General features: G+C 42.1%; 1 protein-coding gene across 1 annotated transcript in view; it reads left to right on the top strand.

Moving 5' to 3' along the window:
- The first annotated feature begins 1,090 nt into the window (after positions 1 to 1,090).
- Positions 1,091 to 21,250, top strand: part of LOC126481962 (probable RNA-binding protein 46) — a 90,572-nt gene continuing 70,412 nt past the window's right edge. The window contains exon 1 of the mRNA XM_050105925.1: positions 1,091 to 1,786. Coding sequence (XP_049961882.1) covers positions 1,091 to 1,786 — 696 coding nt within the window. The remainder of the gene's footprint in view (positions 1,787 to 21,250) is intronic.

The raw sequence follows: 21,250 nt of genomic DNA, 5'->3' as shown, positions 1-21,250 counted from the left end.
TACTAAAAAAAACGTATTTGATCACCAAAAGCGTTTCTTTTATTGACATGAAACATCGTCAGTGGTCTGGAATGAAACAAATTTACAATAATGAATTTTTTCTAAATCTAAAAACACGTCGTTAAAAAGGTATTGTAGTGGGATTTTTACTTACCGCAGTTTTGCACGATTTCCGCTTATATGTGGAATTGTTGATTTGCTGCGGTGCACATCTCTTGACGTGAAATGCGAGGTAATACAGCACCGCTCCTATTGTTTACGCCATCCTGGCTAAACGTGTTTCTGTTTTTTGTGTGTGTAGTGTTGCCAACGTAACTGGCAGTTAGGGTTTTCAATTTATTTAAAATCTTCCTTCTGATCTGTGTTTTACTTTTGCCATTTGTATTTATTTAGTATGTAAGGAAATGTGTGTGTGTTAAAGAGAGAGAGAGAGAGAGAGAGAGAGAGTTGAAGACGCAGATTGTGAATAGGTATGGGTGGGGAGGAAGGTGGGCGGACAGAGATCAGTAATGATAGTGACAGCGAATGCAAAGTCAAGGATGCTATAACGCTCGCATTTCAATAAATTTTTATGAACTGATTTTAGATCTAGAAACCAAACCAAAATTGTCAACAGGTATGTTTTAATTCAATGAAACGAAACCTTATCGTAACATAACTAGCCTACGCATTTTTAGAAACTGATGAGGGATTTTAAATAACTTAATACTGTGAAGCAGATACGTACAGATTCGCCACACAAATTGAGAACTTTCTGGAACAGCCTGCACTGTAGCAATGTGGAAGCGAGTAAAAGGAAAATAAGAACACAAAAAAATCGATCGTTTCGCAGCCACAAAGGCAATTACCGTAGCTCATCTCACGTCCCGCTCCCACCCTGTCTCTTCAGAGCCATAAATCACATAAAGGTAGGAGGGCCCGCCAACAGGACTCTACGAAGCGACAGGTGGAAAAAACACGACCGCGAGATGGAAGGGGAAGTGGGCGGAGCTTGAGCGAGCATTGGTGGGAGTAGCCGCGAAGCAAATGCGTTTGTGCAACGCGGAAAATACGAAGGCGTCCAGTAGTTGGCTCGGAGAGCTCGCTCGCAATGACTGCGAATGGGTATGTGGTGAGCGTCGCCAAGAGCGTAGAAGCAAACACGGTGCAGGGGCTGCAAGCGCAGCAGCGCGTGCTGGCGCTAGCGCAGAGCCGCGGCGTCGGAATAGTCCAGATGAACGGTCAGCGCATCTACGGCCCGCCCCGCTGCTGGGACGGCCCGCCGCCCCCGCGCGGCTGCGAAGTCTTCGTCGGGCGGCTGCCGCGCGATGCGTATGAGGACGAGCTGGTGCCCTTCTTCGAACGCGTCGGCACAATTTACGTGCTGCGGCTTATGATGGACTTCAGCGGCACGAACCGTGGCTTCGCCTTCGTGCAGTACACTACTCCGGAGGCGGCCGCGCTCGCAGTACGCCAACTCGACGGCTGTCACCTGCGGCCGGGCCACGAGATCGGCGTCGTCCCATCCGTGGACAACTGCCGCCTCTTCATAGGCGGCATCGCCCAGGACAAGAGCAAGGCCGAGGTCCACGAGCAATTGGCGCGCATCGTGGAGGGCGTGGAACGGGTGATAATGTACCCAGACGAGGACGGCAAGGCGCTCAACCGCGGGTACGCGTTTGTCGAGTTCCGGACGCACAGGTACGCCGCCATGGCCCGCCGCCGGCTCGTGCAGCTGTGGGGACACAGCATGGCCATCGACTGGGCCGAACTGGAGCCGCAGTGCGACGAAGAGGTCATGAAACAGGTACTGCACCTACTGCAATTGCGCTTATTACGCGCTGTTTCTCTGTCTGCTGCACAGCTGCTGGCTATACTCGTGACTGGATCTGGACGAACTCGCATTATCAATCGTTTTATGAACATGCTTGCTTAAATGTCAGGTCTGTACGACTACTTGATCGACTGTCAATTATGCGAACTTCACGCAAGCGCCGGCCGGGGTGGCCGAGCGGTTCTAGGGGCTACAGTCTGGAACCGCGAGACCGCTACGGTCGCAGGTTCGAATCCTGTCTCGGCCATGGATGTGTGTGATGTCATTAGGTTAGTTAGGTTTAAGTAGTTCTAAGTTCTGGGTGACTGATGACCTCGGAAGTTAAGTCCCATAGTGCTCAGAGCCATTAACGCAAGCAAACAACGTGTGTTTGCTTGAGCGTGTAGCGGCCCGTACACGATCGTTGGCCGTGTACGGTGCTGTTTGATGCATTTGTCAAGCATAGTTAATGTTTGACGTCTTTTCGAGCAATTTTGAGTAACGGAAAATGTGACAAGATGGCGGATGTTGTTTGTGTCGATATTTAGCAGCCGCATGTTCGGTGGAAAATTGTTTTATTACAATCTAATTGTATCGTTAGTTTCCAAAACTGTCGAAACTACGACCAGGGACGATAACAAAGTAGCACTGACAAGTGCCGAGAAGATGGAGGTATCACGTCTTTCCCAGCCGTAAATAACGCAGGAAGAGGTTATGAACAAAATTAATATTTTACGCATAATATACAAGCAGGAGAGCCATGGAATAAGATAAATAGCTAGTCTCCGGTTCGTTCACAGCGTAACATATACTTTAACATGTTTTCATTTGTATATATTTTTAATCCATTCTCTTCTTTGAACACAGTGCTAGCGTCAATGCAAGGACTGCTTTCTCTACATTTGTGGTCATTCTACCAGTCACAATACTCACGGAACATCGTCTGAGTTAAAGTGAGGTTAAACTGACACTGTACGTGTGTGACAAACCCGCTGCTAGATAATGGCGCATTTTACTAGTTTACGGGGGCCTTAACACTAGAGAGGCTTCTAGAAACATGTCAGTTACCAGATTTTCGTAGAGATCATGTTCAACGATCTGAAACACAACTGCAAATTGACGGATGATTTTATTCGAGCCAGTGATAGCTTTTAAATCATGATAAAGCAAAATGCTACACTGAGTACAATCCTCTTGTTAAATAGAAAGCAATTTATCCTGCAGCATGAATGATGTAGTAAGAAGAAAAGCTAAATTCACCGAGATAAAATTGCTGCAGAGAGAAAGGGAAGGAGAAAGGTTGTAGAATCAGCCCTCAAAGTAAAAGCTTAGTCTTCTGTGAATACGTATGGCAGTCTTCGTGAACTCTTTGTGACTTTAGACTCTTAAATGGTCAGTGACTCGTAAGAAACCCTTTATTCGGAAGAAGACCGCCACCCGATGTTCCGCCTATTGTGCAGAAATCGAACACAATAATTTGCTTCTGACAAGTAGAAATATACTGTGAATATGTTTGTAATTTATATAAAGTGAGCCTCGTGCAACTAAAGGAACTGTCTCTGTATATTTTCCACCATTGCAGCCAGCACCGTGCTGAAAATTCGATCTCGTTGCAAAACCATTCGCTGTCTTCGGGAGACATGTGAGCGCATCGTTGACTTGAGTTTGATGTATTTTAGCTATGAACTGACGCTTGTACATGATGCTAGAGGCGCAGAACGCATTATCATGTATGTAAATGTGAATTTACTTACTGCCCGCGCCAATTTCAGTTGACACTCCGCATGGTAGCTGACGGAAGTGTCCATAAAGGCATTTCCGATTTACAGTCGCTCCCATCAACCACCGCGCTGAGCGTCGAAGCCAGACAGTACCCAGTAGCCACCAACCCATTACAGCCCAAGCAAGCGTGTTCAAGCAACAGTTTGTGTTGCGACTACGTTAGTCCGTGCTGAAGATATATTCACATGATTTGTTTTATTACTATAGGTTAGATAAACAGATTTGAATCTATCATTACTCATGACACCTTCGATTAAAAAGCAGAATGCAATCATGAGAGTAACTGTAGCGCCTCATGAAAGACTGTTTAATAAACAGAGCGGGTAAGGGTTTCAAACCGATAGGTTCACCATTTGACTGTGCGCGTTACGATGCATATTCAATGTTGTTTATTTTAAGATACATATTTGTTTTTGTTTACATTAGTTTTCATTTTTACTCCTTGTGGTAAAAGTTCTTTGGGGTGGTGGTGCCCTACAACCGAAACAAGATATGAGACACGGCCTCTTTAACTGCAATTGAACCTAATAACATTGTGAACAATAATTAAGGCGAAACTGTTGTAGGTAACGTAACGTCGAATTCCCGCATCAGTACGTTGTAATACTGACTGCTTGTTTTCATGCAATAGTGAAGACTATAATAAAGCACTTTTTGATACTCTGTTTTAGTTTTAGGAGACCAAAGTCAAAAATCCCGCGTCGTTATGTTGCAATCCCAACTGCTTGTGTTGTGAAAACTACATGAAGCACGTTTTCGATACACATTGTGTGAAGCACTGTACACACACACACACACACACACACACATGTGAGAACAATACGGTATTGCTTTAAATACGCAGTTATACACTAAATAAGCATTTATACGGCACTTATCTCCGTCATCTCTGGTTTAATATATAACTCTGATTTATTTCCTCACGTAATTGGTTTTGAGAGAATTTATACTTTTAATCATGACTTGTTTGTATATGATAGGGCAGTTGGTTTATATGTAACATACTTAACATCCAACTTTGTCTTACTGCGATTGGCTTTCGCTTTAATTCTGTGAAAACAAGCATTCGTATTCTCGAATAAGTTTTCGTAGAAATGATATACTATAGAAAGCTTTCGTAGAAGTGATATACTGTAGAAAGTGAAGCTGCTGAATAATTTATTTTTAATTGTACGACCAGTTTCGGCTAGAGACTACCATTTTCCAGTACCTGTTGCACAACATTTGGCCTTGTAACACTAGTATATAAAATCGAACGATTTTTGTATCTAGAAAGTGTCTGCAGAAAATTGAGCGCTTATGTATACAGACTGCTGAGAGACATTTCTTGTCTAGACATGCCTTGCAACAAAATCGCAGTACTTTTGACTCTCGTTTGAAATGGGAGGCATAAGACAGTTTCTGGACAATATTGCGCAACACGTGGAAGTGTGGACGCGTTGGTGCGCATGGCCGCCAGTTATTCTCGTGGCGCCGTAAAAACGCTTCGTCCAATTTTTATTATTTCTATTTTCTTATTATTAAACATCTTTTATCAAGATGTGCTCAACGGAGAAAGGACTGCAGTTGACTGAAGATTTTCACGTAGTGTATTTGCGGGAAGTTGTAATTCCGAATATAAAAATCGCAACAAAGAGTTGGTTGTCGAGGAACTGACCAAAAAATATGAGTTGATGAGTGATGTTCAAACAAACATGCCCTGCTACTATGAATGTCGAAACTAAATTACAGCCGATACACCTACCTTTAAGGCCAATTCACGTAGTTCGTCACGTCAAGGTGTGCTCATACCGTCCGTCAGGACAACGCAAGTCAATTCAGGTCACGTGATGTCAAGGCACACGGCTGTCCTCAACTGTATTTTCACGGGGCTTGAGATTTTCGCAAAATGATTTTCAGAGCACATGCAAAACGCGGTAGCATGTAAATGTGAATGCTGTAGTCCACATTTGTACGAAAATGACATTTATTGGAATCAAATGGTTTGCTTGCAGGGATAGCTTGTACATTAGAGAAGGAAGACAGAAGTGCAAAACAACACAAAAAAAGAGTGGATCCGAAAAAAATCATTACGTGGTACACAAGGGAAATTTCACACATTATACAAGGAGCTCGAGGAAGAGGAATCCGCATTTTATGCTTTAGAAAGGTGAAGCACTACTTCTTTTCATTTGTCACGTCAAATTGCTCCCAGAATAAGTGAAAGGAACACAGTATTGCAAGCTGTCATCACATGAAAAATTGGTGAGTTTAAGGTCTAGTCGCCAGTCCAGTGCAAATTTTTGTGTAATATTCATATCTTCCTCAATACCTTTCCCTTCAAGATGTGTAGGTTTTCTTTCCATATTGTATTTGGTTTTTAATAGCTAGTGCCGTATTCGTACGAAGGTTAGCTAATGTAACCACATAAATATTGACCACTTTCGCTTGCAAAGCTGTTTCACACACAGCCCAAAGAGCTACTTGACAATAAAGAAGCCTGCCACTAACACGTTTAAATAAACAACCTTAACATGTTACTTTATGTATACTTTGTCGCAAAAAAAAAAAAAAAAACATTTTGCCATTAATACAGCGCCTGAAGCTTTCAAGCCATTTCTTTATGTAACAGAAATGCCTGAGAACATACAAATAAATTATGAGATTCTACCCACAGTACTTTTTTCAGTTAATGGTGAAGCCATATTGCTATCCACTACACTGTGAAATATTAAATACAGTACCAGTTTGAGTAGAAATCTACTTTATAAATGTAGTAGAGGGGAAGTAATTCAGAATGCCCATGTAAAATTCAAACTGCTGCCTTACTGCTTCAGTTAATCTTTCGTCATTTATTAAAAATTTAACAAAAGAAGTAAGGGTACGAAACGATTTATAACAAATAACGAACAACATGCTACTGATATCGATCACGAAAACCACATCGAAACGAAATATGGAGGGTTTGGCCGTGAATCGCCAGGAAATGATCTAGGGGTCACGTGATCAATAACGGACTGATGACGCCAGCCGTCGAAAAAATCTTGGCGGTGTCCAAACATGGCGTGAAGGGACAGGACGGCCAATGTAGATGCCGCCATTTGAAATGCATTGCAGAATGTTTTGACGTGACGGACTATGTGAATTGGCGTTTACGCTTTCCACTTAATGAGAAGAAGCATGAGAGCACTTGTGTCAGTTTCAGTGAATTCGCGGCCGTAGTAGGTCGTGGTCCAGAAAATTTATTTCAGTATTATTACCTTTCTTTGTTACCCGGTCGAATAGCCACACGTGTTAAGCCGCACTTTCGGAAAGGGGAGGTGTGCCGGCTCTGAATCGTATCCGTCCCGCTTATTATCGACGAGGGCCAGTGTGCCGGACAGCCTAGGTGTGATTTCTAGGCGGTTTCTCACATCTCAGTAGATAAATACCGTGCTGGTACCCAAGTCCTATCTTAGTTACATTATTTGCAAACATTTTGAAAACTTCTTTCACATCCTTTTAGTACCTCCCGTTTTTTTTCTACTAGTAGCATGTAAGATACAGAAGGACGTAGGTTGCAGTAATTACTCGCAGATGCAGAAGCTTGCACAGGATAGAGTTGCATGGAGAGCTGCATCAAACCAGTGTCTAGACTGAAGACCACAACAACAGCGACGTAAGTATATTTTGCAGAAAAGCTGGTCTGTGAGCTCTATTGACCATTTGTCAGCGGTAATATTTCGATTGCTTCTGAATAGTGGTTTGGAAACACAAAGAACAGCTTTTGTTGCAATAGCAAACCGTTTAAATATTTTTGTAGTATATGACTTGTACTGTATATCTAGTTGGTTCGAACATTCAGCAAGGCATTCAATTTTCAAATCGTATTTTACTGGTTTGCATCCAAAGCCGACCAGCATTTCATCCGTAGTTGCACTGGTTCCGGAAGTATAAGGTGACTAAGAATTTTGATTAAATACTTCAAAAATATGTCACATCGCCGCAGCCGGTTTAGGTTTGCTCGTAGTATTTTCTATTCATGAATGTCAAACCTCAGACAAGGTGATTAAACAGCAAACCTTTTTTTTGCAGAAGTTAGTTACTAAGCGAAAACTTTCACGACCAGTTCTGTCTGTTGAAATCATAATTGCTCCATTGTCAGACTTGAAGGCAGCAGTTAATAGCGGAAGGTCCACTAAACAATTTATTTCACTGGAATTTGTTTCATTTTACTCTGTCCAATCCTGACTAACTGGCTTATTACGAAGTGCCTGAATTTTCAAATTTCTATAGCGCACAACTATATCTAGTATATCTTGTGAGAAGAGTTTGACATGTTTCCGAGAGCAGAACTTTTGGTAAAGCATGATTATTTCCCGGCAATTTCGTTAATTGTGGGCTGCCGTGATTACAGCTCGGGTTGGTTCGGTGGCAGCCCATTTCTATCGTCCGCCCCCCCCCCCGCCCCGTTTATTTTATTTTATTTTATTTTATTTATTTTTTTTTCGGCTCACCTGCGACCCCATCGTCTTTACTTTCAGTAACCTGCATCTCAACTTCGTCATCAGATTCATCGCCAGGAAGTTCACTCGCTGTTTCTTGCTTATTTGAAAATGCATTTTCGATGGTAATGTTGCTCTCGGGATCGCTATCTTGAACTGAACAGTCAGCACCACATTCCTCAGTGCATATTTGTACACATTCCTCAGAGACAGCATCAGTAGCGTTACCGTTTTTTGGATTCGCGGACGTAGTCAGTAAACTGAAAATATTATACCTATCTGTCTCCGATCTCGAGAAAATGGATCGTATGCGGCGCATTCACTTCCGATCACACGCCCGCGACAATGAAATATTTATAACATCCCTTATATCTCCTAAACTGCTCGAGACATCGAAACGAGATTTCGGCGAATGGTGGCACACAAGCAGGATAGTACTTTGCCAGTATGTAAACACATTGAATTTTCTTATCTTCGCTTAAGTTGTACTTTCTATTTAATTTTTTCATTCCAGTGACTGATTCTTTAAGAGTTGTCGACAGCTAGTAAAACTAAGTTTCCTAGTATGAAAATAACATGAAATTTCTTGTCATATGTTACCGCAAACCGACATAATGAGGTTTTTTCGCAAGCTATTGAGCTCTCTCGCCAATTATTTGTTTAATGAGACACTGTTTCACAATTGTCACAATAGCTGCTTCAAAAATGAGTTTGTGCAAATTATGCTGTGTTTTGGCGTTTTGGCAAAAGAAGTAAAATTGAACCTGTCAACAGGGGAAATGTGTTCATTATTCATAAATTGTGATGCTTCTTCGAATGAGAAAAATAAATCAAATTCTGTTGGAATTTTGGTTGAATCCCATAACCCATCGTATTTTTAATACTGAGCGACTGGAATGGAAACTTACGAAAGGAATTTATTCCGTTTCTTCATCTGAGCAGTATTAAAGTAATGAAGAGTGTACCCTTCAGGCGGAATGACACGCACATGCCAGATGCTGGTTATTCACTTACGCCTTGCCAAACTGACAATCTGTGATTCGCGAATAAAAAGTTGTTATTGAGAAAAGTAAGCAATTGTTACGTGGCACAACACAATGGTCAATGTATTGTCAGCAGCTGAGAAAATACACGCAACAGGAACGCGGAAGCTAACCAAGTGTGTTTTGGGAGAGCAAGAGTTCACGTCGTTCGAGAAACATTGTCATGAAAGTACATCTCCCTTGTCAGCAACACATTTCAACAAATTAAATATATATGAGATAATCAAACTTTATTAGGATAGTCATAATACCGACCACTACCTCATTTGTGTAGTCTGTTGTGTAATTAGTTTATTAATGCTGATAGCATATATGCAACCACTGATATGCTTTTTCTCGTCACGACGAGCCGATTAAAACAACATTGTTTATGAGGGCTTCTCGACTGTTTCTAGCTTGCAGTGAAAGTGCCATGTCCACATATACGTAGTGTAATGTCTTTTATTACATCCATATCTAGGACACTTTTTACCAGAAGCACAAACGGGTCATACCTGTGGAAATTACGCCTTTTCGACTTTTTGCAACAGATTGTAGAGATACGTGAGCCTAACAGGCAGCAAGTACATAAGTTTTTTTCACTTCCCTAGCTTGCTTCTAGGTCACGTGATTTTATAGTATTTCTTACTTCCGTATTCACTACCCTCACGATGAATCGTCTGTCCCTTCCTACGATCTGAAAACATTGTGGAGGCAGTAGATATAATTCCAGTGGCTAGTGGCTCACCAGCTATTGAACTGTGCATTGTTCTTGACAAATAAATAAAGAAAACAAAATAGTATACAGACATCTGTAACTGAAAACATACTAGCGGAAAGAGTGCTCGCGTGACTCGCGGCGCGAGAAACTGTGCCACAACCACAACGCCGCGCGACCTGGCGCAGGCGCGTGCCGCGTCCCAGTCGCGTCGCGTCGCAATTTGCGCGGTCCCATTTGAACCTGCGTTGTTACAAAAAAGCGTGTTGCGCTGCGCCCTGCCACACGCGCTATAAGCATATCAATTTGCGCCCAGCCTTTTAAACTGCGTCGCGGAGCCCTGGGCACTAACCAGTTTGTTGTTTGCGATGGTTTACTTGGCTCACGAAATGCAGTTGCCTGACCACGGGGAGCGTCTCCCCACCACAGAAAGCTGCTGAACTGCGCATGCTGCCTGATCAGTACATAAGGAAGTTAGTATAACTTCATACTTCTCTGGAGTTTCTGATATTCCGCAAAGCCTGTTAAGGATTAAATTAACCTCTGCGTCAACGTCCATACTCTGCAAACCACAGCAAAGTCCACGGCAGAGGGTACGTCCAGTACCAGTTATTACGGTTTCTTCCCACTCCATTCAGCTATGGAACGCAGGAAGAATGCTTTTTTTAATGCATGTGCGAGTTGTAAGCATTCTGACCTTGACCTCACGTTGCATATGCGAGCGATACGTATAGGTTGTAGTATATTCCTAGAGTCATCTTTTAAAGCCGGTTCTTCGAACTTTGTTAGTAGACTTCTTCGCATTTAAAGCCGGTTCTTCGAACTTTGTTAGTAGACTTCCTCGGGATAATTGTTTACGTATGTGTTCAAGAGCCCGACAGCTCAGTTTCTTCAGCATAACTGTAACGTTTAACATTTTGCCACGGTTGAAACAAACCTGTGACCATTTGTGTCGTCCTTCTCTGTAAATACGTTCAGCACCCTCTGTTAGTCCTGTTTGGTGTGCGTCCCACACTGTATTCTAGAATGAGTCCCACGAGTGATTTGTGAGCAATCTTCTTTGTAGACTGAAAGAGCTTCCCCAGTAATCTACGAGTACCAGTACAATGAAGCCCATAGCCTGCCTTATCCTGAATGGAGCATAAATGATAATTCCATTTCATATCCTTACAGAGTGTTGCACGCAGGTATTTGTATGAGTTGGCCGATTCCAGTCGTGACTCATTGATATTATAGTATACTACGTTTGATGAAGTGTATGATGAGATAAAAGAAATTATTTAGGTAATGAAGGGAGGCGAAAATTTAATAGTCATGGGTGACTGGAATTCGGGAGTAGGAAAAGGGAGAGAAGGAAACATAGTAGGTGAATATGGATTGGGGGTAAGAAATGAAAGAGGAAGCCGTGTGGTAGAATTTTACGCAGAGCATAGCTTAATCATAGCTAACACTTGGTTCAAGAATCATAAAAGAAGGTTGTATACATGGAAGAATCCTGGAGGTACTAGAAGGTATCAGATGGATTATATAATGGTAAGACAGAGATTTAGGAACCAGGTTTTAAATTGTAAGACATTTCCAGGGGCAGATGTGGACTCTGACCACAATCCATTGGTTATGAACTGTAGATTAAAACTAAAGAAACTGCAAAAAGGTGGGAATTTAAGGAGATGGGACCTGGATAAACTGACTATACCAGAGGTTGTACAGAGTTTCAGGGAGAGCATAAGGGAATAATTGTCACGAGTAGGGGAAAGAAATACAGTAGAAGAAGAATGGGTAGCTTTGATGGATGAAGTAGTGAATGCAGCAGAAGATCAAGTAGGTAAAAAAAACGAGGGCTAGTAGAAATCCTAGGGTAACAGAAGAAATATTGAATTTAATTGATGTAAGGAGAAAATATAAAAATGCAGTAAATGAAGCAATCCAAAAGGAATACAAACGTCTCAAATATGAGATCGACAGGAAGTACAAAATGGCTAAGCAGGGAGGGCTAGAGGACAAATATAAGGCTGTAAAAGCTTATCTCATTAGGTGTGAGAGATAGATACTGCCTACAGGAAAATTAAAGAGACCTTTGGAGAAAAGAGAACCACTTGTATGAATATCAAGAGTTCAGGTGGAAACCCAGTTCTAAGCAAAGACGGGAGAGCAGAAAGGTGGAAGGAGTATATAGACGGTCTATACAAGGCAATGCACTTGAGGACAATATTATGGAAATGGAAGAGGATGTAGATGAAGATGAAATGGGAGATACGATACTGTGTGAAGAGTTTGACAGAGCACTGAAAGACCTGAGTCGAAACACGGCTCCGGGAGTAGACAACATTCCATTAGAACTACTGACGGCGTTGGGAGAGCCAGTCCTGACAAATCTCTACCATTTGGTGAGCAAAACGTACGAGACAGGCAAAATACCCTCAGACTTCAAGAAGAATATAATAATTCCAATCCCAAAGCAAACAATTGTTGACAGATGTGAAAATTACCGAACTATCAGCTTAATAAGTCACAGCTGCAGAATACTAACACGAATTCTTTACAGACGAATGGAAAAACTGGTAGAAGCCGACCTTGGGGTAGATCAGTTTGGATTCCGTAGAAATATTGGAACACGTGAGGCAATACTGAATGTACGACATATCTTAGAAGAAAGATTAAGGAAAGACAAACCTACGTTTCTAGCATTTGTACATTTAGAGAAAGCTTTTGACAAGGTTGAATGGAATATTCTCTTTCAAATTCTGAAGTTGGCAGGGGTAAAATACAGGAAGCGGAAGGCTATTTACAGTTTGTACAGAAACCAGATGGCAGTTTTAAGTCTGGGGGCATGAAAGGGAAGCTATGGTTGGGAAGGGAGTGAGACAGGGTTGTAGCCTCTCCGTGATGTTAATCAATCTGTATATTGAGCAAGCAGTAAGGGAAACAAAAGAAAAGTTCGGAGTAGGCATTATAAAAACTTTGAGGTTTGCCGATGACATTGTAATTCTGTCAGAGTCAGCAAAGGACTTGGAAGAGCAGTTGAACGGAACGGACAGTGTCTAGAAAGGAGGGTATAAGATGAACATCAACAATTGCAAAACGAGGATAATGGAACGTAGTCGAATTAAGTCGGGTGAAGCTGAGGGAATTAGATTAGGAAATGAGAAACTTAAAGTAGTAAAGGAGTTTTGCTATTTGGGGAGCAAAATAACTGATGATGGTCGAAGTAGAGAGGATATAAAATGTAGACTGGCAATAGCAGGGAAAGCGTTTCTTAAGAAGAGAAATTTGTTAACATCGAGTATAGATTTAAGTGTCAGGAAGTCGTTTCTCAAAGTATTTGTATGGGGTGTAGCCATGTATGGAAGTGAAACATGGACGATCAATAGTTTGGACAAGAAGAGAGTAGAAGCTTTCGAAATGTGGTGCTACAGAAGAATGCTGAAGATTAGAGGGGTAGATCACGTAACTAATCAGGAGGTATTGAATAGACCTGGGGAGGAGTTTGCGGCACAACTTGACCAGAAGAAGCGGTCGGTTGGTAGGACATGTTCTGAGGCATCAAGGGATCACTAATTTAGTACTGGAGGGCAGCGTGGAGGGTAAAAATCGTAGAGGTAGACCAAGAGATGAATACACTAAGCATATTCAGAAGGATGTTAGCTGCAGTAGGTACTGGGAGATGAAGAAGCTTGCACAGGATAGAGTAGCATGGAGAGTTGCATCAAACCAGTCTCAGGACTGAAGACCACAACAACAATAACGTTCTTTCGTTTTGTGAAGCATTTCCGAACATTCAAAGCAAGCTGCCAATCTTTGTACCACTTTGAAATCTTGTCAAGATCTGAGTGAATATTTATGGAGCGTCTTTCAGACAGTAGTCCATTACAGATTACTGCATCATCCGCAAAAAGTCTGAGGTTACTATTACTATTGTCCGCAAGGTCATTAATATACAACAAGAACAGCAAGGATCACAACACACTTCTGTGGGGCACACCCGAAGTTACTTCTACATCTGACGGTGACTCTCCATTCAAGATAATATAGTGTATCGTCCCTACCAAAAGGTCCTCAATCCAATCACAAATTTCACTTCGAGCTTAATATTCTACTGCTTGTCTACGTGATTGCCAAACCCTACCTTAGCCAGCAAGGTCTCCAGATCTCTACCCAATTGAGAACGTTTGGAGCATTATGGGTGGGGCCCTCCAACCACCTCGGGGTTTTGACGATCTAACGAGCCAATTGGAAATAATTTGGCACGATATTCCTCAAGAGAATATGCAACAACTCCGTTATCAATCAGTTCCAAACGGAATAACTGCTCGGGGGCTGTTACAATCTTGACTTATTACTTTTTCGATTACATCGCGAAAATAAGATTTAATTATGAGAAGAAAGTGTGCGCATGGAAGAACATTTTAGGAACTGAAGTTCCGTAACCTGTTGCGTTTTCTTAGTTTCAGTAGCCGGCCGGGGTGGCCGAGCGGTTCTAGGCGCTTCAGTCCGGAACCGCGCGACCTCTACGGTCGCAGGTTCGAATCCTGCCACGGGCATGGGTGTGTGTGATGTCGTTAGGTTAGTTAGGTTTAAGTAGTCCTAAGTTCTAGGGGACTAATGACCTCAGAAGTTGAGTCCCATAGTGCTCAGTGCCATTTGAACCAAGTTTCAGTACATTTTGGGAGGGGAGAGGAGAAAAATAAGCAAATGCTTATGACAAGTCATTAAACGTTGTAAATATACTGGTTCAGAATTATTGGTAACTGTTCGAACGGCAAAGGAGAAAAAGGCGTCATAACGGAATGTCCGTGATTCACGTACATACACTAATGGTAAATAAATCGCAATAGAGTAATGAAATTTCGGGAAAACATTTTCTAGGTAACACAGCTAAGTGATTGACACTGCAAGATAACAGGTTAATGTAAGAGCGATATAAGCCATTGCAAATGTGAGATGGGTACATTAATAACTGGTGTAACCGCCGGAATGTTGAATGCAAGCATGTCGGATGCCAGTTTGTTGGATGGAGTTTTATGCCTGTACAGGAACTTATGCCTGTACAGGACCGGGTAATGCTATTTGTGGATGACGCTGGAGTTGTCCGATGCCCCAAACGTTCTCGATTGGAGACAGATCTGGTGATCGAGTAGGCCAAGGCAACATTTGTGAGCCCTAGAATGGTGTTCGTGAATGGAAGCACAACATCTCGAATCACCACTTGACATACAATTTTACAGTCGGGGTGCATGGGACAACCGCCAGAGTGCTCCTGCTTCGTACAAAATTGCTGCCCACACCATAGCTCCAGTTGTTGATCTATTGTACCTAGCACGCAGACAGGTCGGTCGCAGGCACAACTGGCCTCCTCCTGGCCAAAACACGGCCATCGCTGGCACCGAGCCAGAACCATCTTTCATCAGAAGCCTGCCCTCTAATGAGCCCTCGCTAGACTCCACTGAAGTCGCAAAAGGCGTTGATTTGTTTTCAGTAGAATGCACGCTATAGGGCGTCTGGCTGGCTGGCTGGGCTTGAACTAACCGATTTGTAACAGTCCGTTGTTACGGTAGTGCCCACTGCTGCTCAAATTGCCGCAGCAGATGCAGTACGATACGCCACAGCCACACGCCGAATACGACGGTTTTCTCTCTCGATACTGCCACGTGGCCGTTCAGAGACCGGTCTTCTTGGGACTATACGTTCTCGTGGCAACCGCAGTCATGTGGCGCAGTCTTTGCAGTGGCTAGTGGCTACATTCGGCCCAACTCTTTTTGCAGTACCGCAGAAGAAACATCAATCTTCTCGTAGCAAACTCAAGTGAGATGTTGATAGTGGCGTTTTTTTCACCTTAAAGGCATTCGTCACATCAACTCACTGTGTCCAATCTCTAAGGTAATTAACGTTCACGACTGTTACATAGTGTGTTTAAACCAAACCTTATTTGCATCCTCATAATGCCACTACCATTATCACTCTTATGCGACTGGTGCGAAAGTTGTTAAGCAGGTGAATGGGTTGAAAATAAATAAATCGCCAGATCCTGATGGGATTCCAATTCGGTTTTACAGAGAGTACTCTACTGCATTGGCTCCTTACTTAAGCTTGCATTTATCGCGAATCTATGCCCAACGTAAATTCCCAAGCGACTGGAAAATAGCGCAGGTGGCGCCTGTTTATAAGAAGGGTAGAAGGACGGATCCTCAAAATTACAGACCAATATCCTTAACATTGGTTTGTTGCAGGATTCTCGAACATATTCTCAGTTCGAATATAATGAATTTCCTTGAGGCAGAGAAGTTGCTGTCCATGCATCAGCACGGCTTTAGAAAGCATCGCAACTGCGAAACGCAACTCGCCCTTTTTTCACATGATATCTTGCGAACCATGGATGAAGGGTATCAGAAGGATGCCATATTCCTTGACTTCCGGAAAGCGTTTGACTCGGTGCCCCACTGCAGACTCCTAACTAAAGTACGAGCATATGGGATTGGTTCCCAAGTATGTGAGTGGCTCGAAGACTTCTTAAGTAATAGAACCCAGTACGTTGTCCTCGATGGTGAGTGTTCATCGGAGGTGAGGGTATCATCTGGAGTGCCCCAGGGAAGTGTGGTAGGTCAGCTGTTGTTTTCTATCTACAAAAAAAAAAAAAAAAAAAAAATGGCTCTGAGCACTATGGGACTTAACAGCTGTGGTCATCAGTCCCCTAGAACTTAGAACTACTTAAACCTAACTAACCTAAGGACATCACACACATCCATGCCCGAGGCAGGATTCGAACCTGCGACCGTAGCAGTCGCGCGGTTCCGGACTGCGCGCCCAGAACCGCGAGACCACCGCGGCCGGCTTCTATCTACATAAATGATCTTTTGGATAGGGTGGATAGCAATGTGCGGCTGTTTGCTGATGATGCTGTGGTGTACGGGAAGGTGTCGTCGTTGAGTGACTGTAGGAGGATACAAGATGACTTTGACAGGATTTGTGATTGGTGTAAAGAATGACAGCTAACTCTAAATATAGATAAATGTAAATTAATGCAGATGAATAGGAAAAAGAATCCTGTAATGTTTGAATACTCCATTAGTAGTGTAGCGCTTAACACAGTCACGTCGATTAAATATTTGGGCGTAACATTGCAGAGCGATATGAAGTGGGACAAGCATGTAATGGCAGTTGTGGGGAAAGCGGATAGTCTTCTTCGGTTCATTGGTAGAATTTTGGGAAGATGTGGTTCATCTGTAAAGGAGACCGCTTATAAAACACTAATACGACCTATTCTTGAGTACTGCTCGAGCGTTTGGGATCCCTATCAGGTCGGATTGAGGGAGGACATAGAAGCAATTCAGAGGCGGGCTGCTAGATTTATTACTGGTAGATTTGATCATCACGCGAGTGTTACGGAAATGCTTCAGGAACTCGGGTGGGAGTCTAGAGGAATGGAGGCGTTCTTTTCGTGAATCGCTACTGAGGAAATTTAGAGAACCAGCATTTGAGGCTGACTGCAATACAATTTTATTGCCGCCAACTTAAATTTCGCGGAAAGACCACAAAGATAAGATAAGAGAGATTAGGGCTCGTACAGAGGCATATTAGGCAGTCATTTTTCCCTCGTTCTGTTTGGGAGTGGAACAGGGAGAGAAGATGCTAGTTGTGGTACGAGGTACCCTCCGCCACGTACCGTATGGTGGATTGCAGGGTATGTATGTAAATGTAGATGTAGAAAGTTCAATAGACGTCATCTTCGTAGAAGACTTCCGTTTATGTCACACAACTTCCTGGTGTTCAAATTTTTTTCGTCAGTGTACATACAGTTTCGAAAATACTTGAATAACATAAAAGGCGCAGCAAAAGCAGAGATGCGTTTCTACACGATCGTAAACGTTAAGATGGATGCCTCCTTTTCGCAGTGCCATGCATGAGTGACATTGTTATCAAAAATTAATTCTTCTCCCACTAACAAAATGTCTGCCTGGATTAATCTGAGCAAACAGTAGAGGATGGATTTCGAAGCAAAACGTGATTTCTTTTTCTAGTAGAGGATGGATTTCGAAGCAAAACGTGTTTCCTTTTTCATATGTTTAAAGGTAATGGCAAAGATTATATTTCGTACGTTGGCAAGAAACTTTAACTGTGTTTTTAACGAATATTTTACTGCAAGTCAACGCAGCTGATTCAATTCTTCATTGGCAAATAAAAAAATTTAGTCCAATTTATAACAAAAATCAACAATATGTTATGGACGGAAAATGAGGGTCCCTGGATGACGACACAGAGTACAGCAAAGCTAAAGTCGGCAGAGCATTCGGGGATTCTCCAATATAAGACGTAGCGAACGCGGGTATCGTCATGTGACGTTGCGTGTGAAACTACAGAGCATCGCCCAGAATGAACAGCATTCATAGCAAATGCTTAAACGAATATGGAATTCATATTTTTAGTGAGAACAATAACCCTTCTTGTTTCAGGTATCAACACATTCGCAGGTATTATGCGGACACTATGTCGTGGCAGTTTTAGGTAGGGAGTGTTTTGAACTGATCTTGCGTTCGATACCGGTGATATCCTCGAGCTCACTGATAACCGGTAGAGGTCAAGCCTGAGTTACACCACTGCCAAACGCAGCAAATAATTGCGCTGTAGCCACTATCAAATGGTTTTTATGCTCCATTTCGTTATGTGTTGAGGATTGCGTTTTTCATATTCTGAAATGAGTGAAGAGACCGCTCCTGGTTCAAAAAGGGATTCGAAAACTAAAGGTATCAGCGATCCTTACGACTGCTATGTCAGTTCCGCTTTCGTGGGAAGACAGAACGCGGGAAGTATGATAGCAGCCCTTAGAGAGGGAGGCGTGGCTTAATCCCCCTCACCGCTCCACTCCCCTCCGGCAGTCGAAGTTCCCGTTTGCTCTCACGGTCTCAGCCAGCTGCCACGCATCCACACACTTTTGCTTTGTTGTTATTTATTGACGATGCACTACAAGTTTCGAGTGGGCAACCTTACGTGCTTTTTTTCTTTACAATATCACCATGCCACTGCATGAAAACAGGGAATTGGAAATTAATCTTCACGATTTTAACGAGTCAGAAAGACAAAAGACCTGTATTTATGTGTCGTTGCTTAGATCAGTGGCGGCCGCTTGGCATTTGTTGCAGCACCCTGTAAACATCGCACCAAATTAAGCCATTTCACTTCCAATACAAGCTTGAAATGGCACGCAAATTACGCCAGTTCTCTTCGAATGCGATCCGGAATCGTATTAAAATTTCTCTAAAACGGACGAAAACATGTTTCTAGTCATCTCTCCATGATAACTAGAAACACCTAACCTAACCTAACCTCCGTGCAGGGACCACTGGTAATAAGTATACAATTGAAAAGGTGCCCTCGTCTGCTATCGAGGACCTGCATACGTTTCAACGCGCCGCCCCCTGCCGGAGATGGCTGCTGTCATTCGAAAGACCTGGAGTGTCAACATGCTGTGAATTTAACGCCACGGCCTGCCTTTCTCGTGTGCCATGTTCGTGCAAGTGTAGAGTATGAGGACTTTTTGAGAAACAGCTGTCGCGACGCCACTGTAATCGAGTGGTGTACTGCAGAGGCTGTTAACTTACAGACCTCAGTTTGAATCCAGTTGATTCCAACTTTCATTTTATCCATCGTAATGTTAAACTATTAACTATAAAATTTGAAAATGGCATTTCAGGTTATATATGTAATATTAATGTATTCAGTTTAATCACTATTACTACTCTTGCAAGTCAAAAGGCAATACTCGAGATCAGGGGTGCTCAGCCTTTCTAGGCATGAGCTCTACTACGTGAAATTTAGCCCATGTAGAGATCTACTGACTTTACTCTAGCGATATCAACCTATTTTCACTAAAGCGCGTTACCAAGGGGGTGGGGTGGGGGTACTTAGCGCCCACGCTAAAAACTTTAAAAACAAAATTCGTTAATTTTTGTTGTCTTTCATTAACAACATGCTCTTTTAAGAGGTACTGACGTGTAAGTAGGTCCAGAAGCTGAAAATATCTTTCATCACATTCTTAGGTCTACCAACGACTTTCAGTCGTTGTTGAATTTCACTCATAACATAATCGTTAAAGTGAGACTGACGTGTAAGTAGCGAACCAGCAAATGCTAAAAATGACATTCATTAAGACTTAAATTTTGGATTAGCTGAAAAATTTTAAACATTTGTATTGACTGCTAGAAGACTTAATCAAAAACAATTCATATCATAATTTTTACAGTGTTTTAAAATATGAAGTACGAGGCCTCATTACAGTATTTGTAAAACTAAGCACAGAAGTACCACCGCCCTTTTCTGCTTGGTATTGTGAGGATTAAAAATTTATGAAATCTTGATCACAAAACAACACAGTAGTCAAAACTTATTCAAACATGAAAGATAATTTTATCTCCATAAAGAGTTGTATGCGTACTACTTAATTTTCAAGAATTACACTTGTGAAAAAAATTATACACCATCACAAATGTTGATAAACGTTTACTGAGATACTTGGCTTTGCATATCGTTGACAAATTTATTATAGTCTGAATAATTCACCAGCGCCAACCTTACACAGTGTGAAAGATGAGAATCAGGCAGTTTATTTCTACATTTAGATTTCACTATGTTCGTCGTTGAAACCACTGCCTCACATAAAAAAGTTGATCCAATCAATGATATAACATACGATGTCATTTTTACAATGTTAGGGCAGGTTTTTCGCTTACTAATTTCCAGAAGTTACCTTCATTCTACTCTGAATTTTAGGAAATGTCATTTTGAAGTTGAAGCATTTGCTCTTCCAAGTTCAGTCTCAGTCTCACTAAAAGAGTGCCCTTTTTACTTGAAATATCTTCCACAACCACGTTTTGGAAAGTTTGAGCTATGAAAGCTACACCAGGTTCCACTGTCTTGAAATCTGGAAATCATTTTTCAAATTTCGTCTTCAGTGCTGTCACGTTGGTCGTATACTGATTTGGAGCTTCTTGATTCAACGATACTTGTAGGTCAGACATTTCTGATTGTATTTGACGAAAGTGTTTCACATTTAATTTCTGTAACTGTGGTATCCAAAGATCAAGTTTTTGCATGAAACTCCTCATGTAAGACACATGAGTTATGACAGTCTGGTTTTATTCCTGAAGCACTTTGCCTAACTCATTTAGTTTAACTATCATGTCACTTGCAAATGGCAGATTCAACAACTAGCTTACACCATACGGTTGGGGGTAATGTCACAAAAGATTTTATCACTGGCAGAAGTTCTCTTAAATCTGTTGAGAACCATACCTATAGGTCGGCCACCAAACTTCAGTATGCAGTAGATCTCCGTACTGGCTGTCCAATTCTCCAAATAGCACTCTTAAACTTTTCCCTCAGCATGATTGAGTGAATTGAATTCACAGTTTTGGTGACAATACAAGTACGATTTTCAAAATATGTCCACAAAGCACTTGCTCGATGCAGTGATACTTTAAAA

This window comes from Schistocerca serialis, chromosome 5 (assembly GCF_023864345.2).
Source record: "Schistocerca serialis cubense isolate TAMUIC-IGC-003099 chromosome 5, iqSchSeri2.2, whole genome shotgun sequence".
NCBI classification, from domain to species: domain Eukaryota; kingdom Metazoa; phylum Arthropoda; class Insecta; order Orthoptera; family Acrididae; genus Schistocerca; species Schistocerca serialis.
This window is presented reverse-complemented; position numbering and strand designations above follow the sequence as displayed.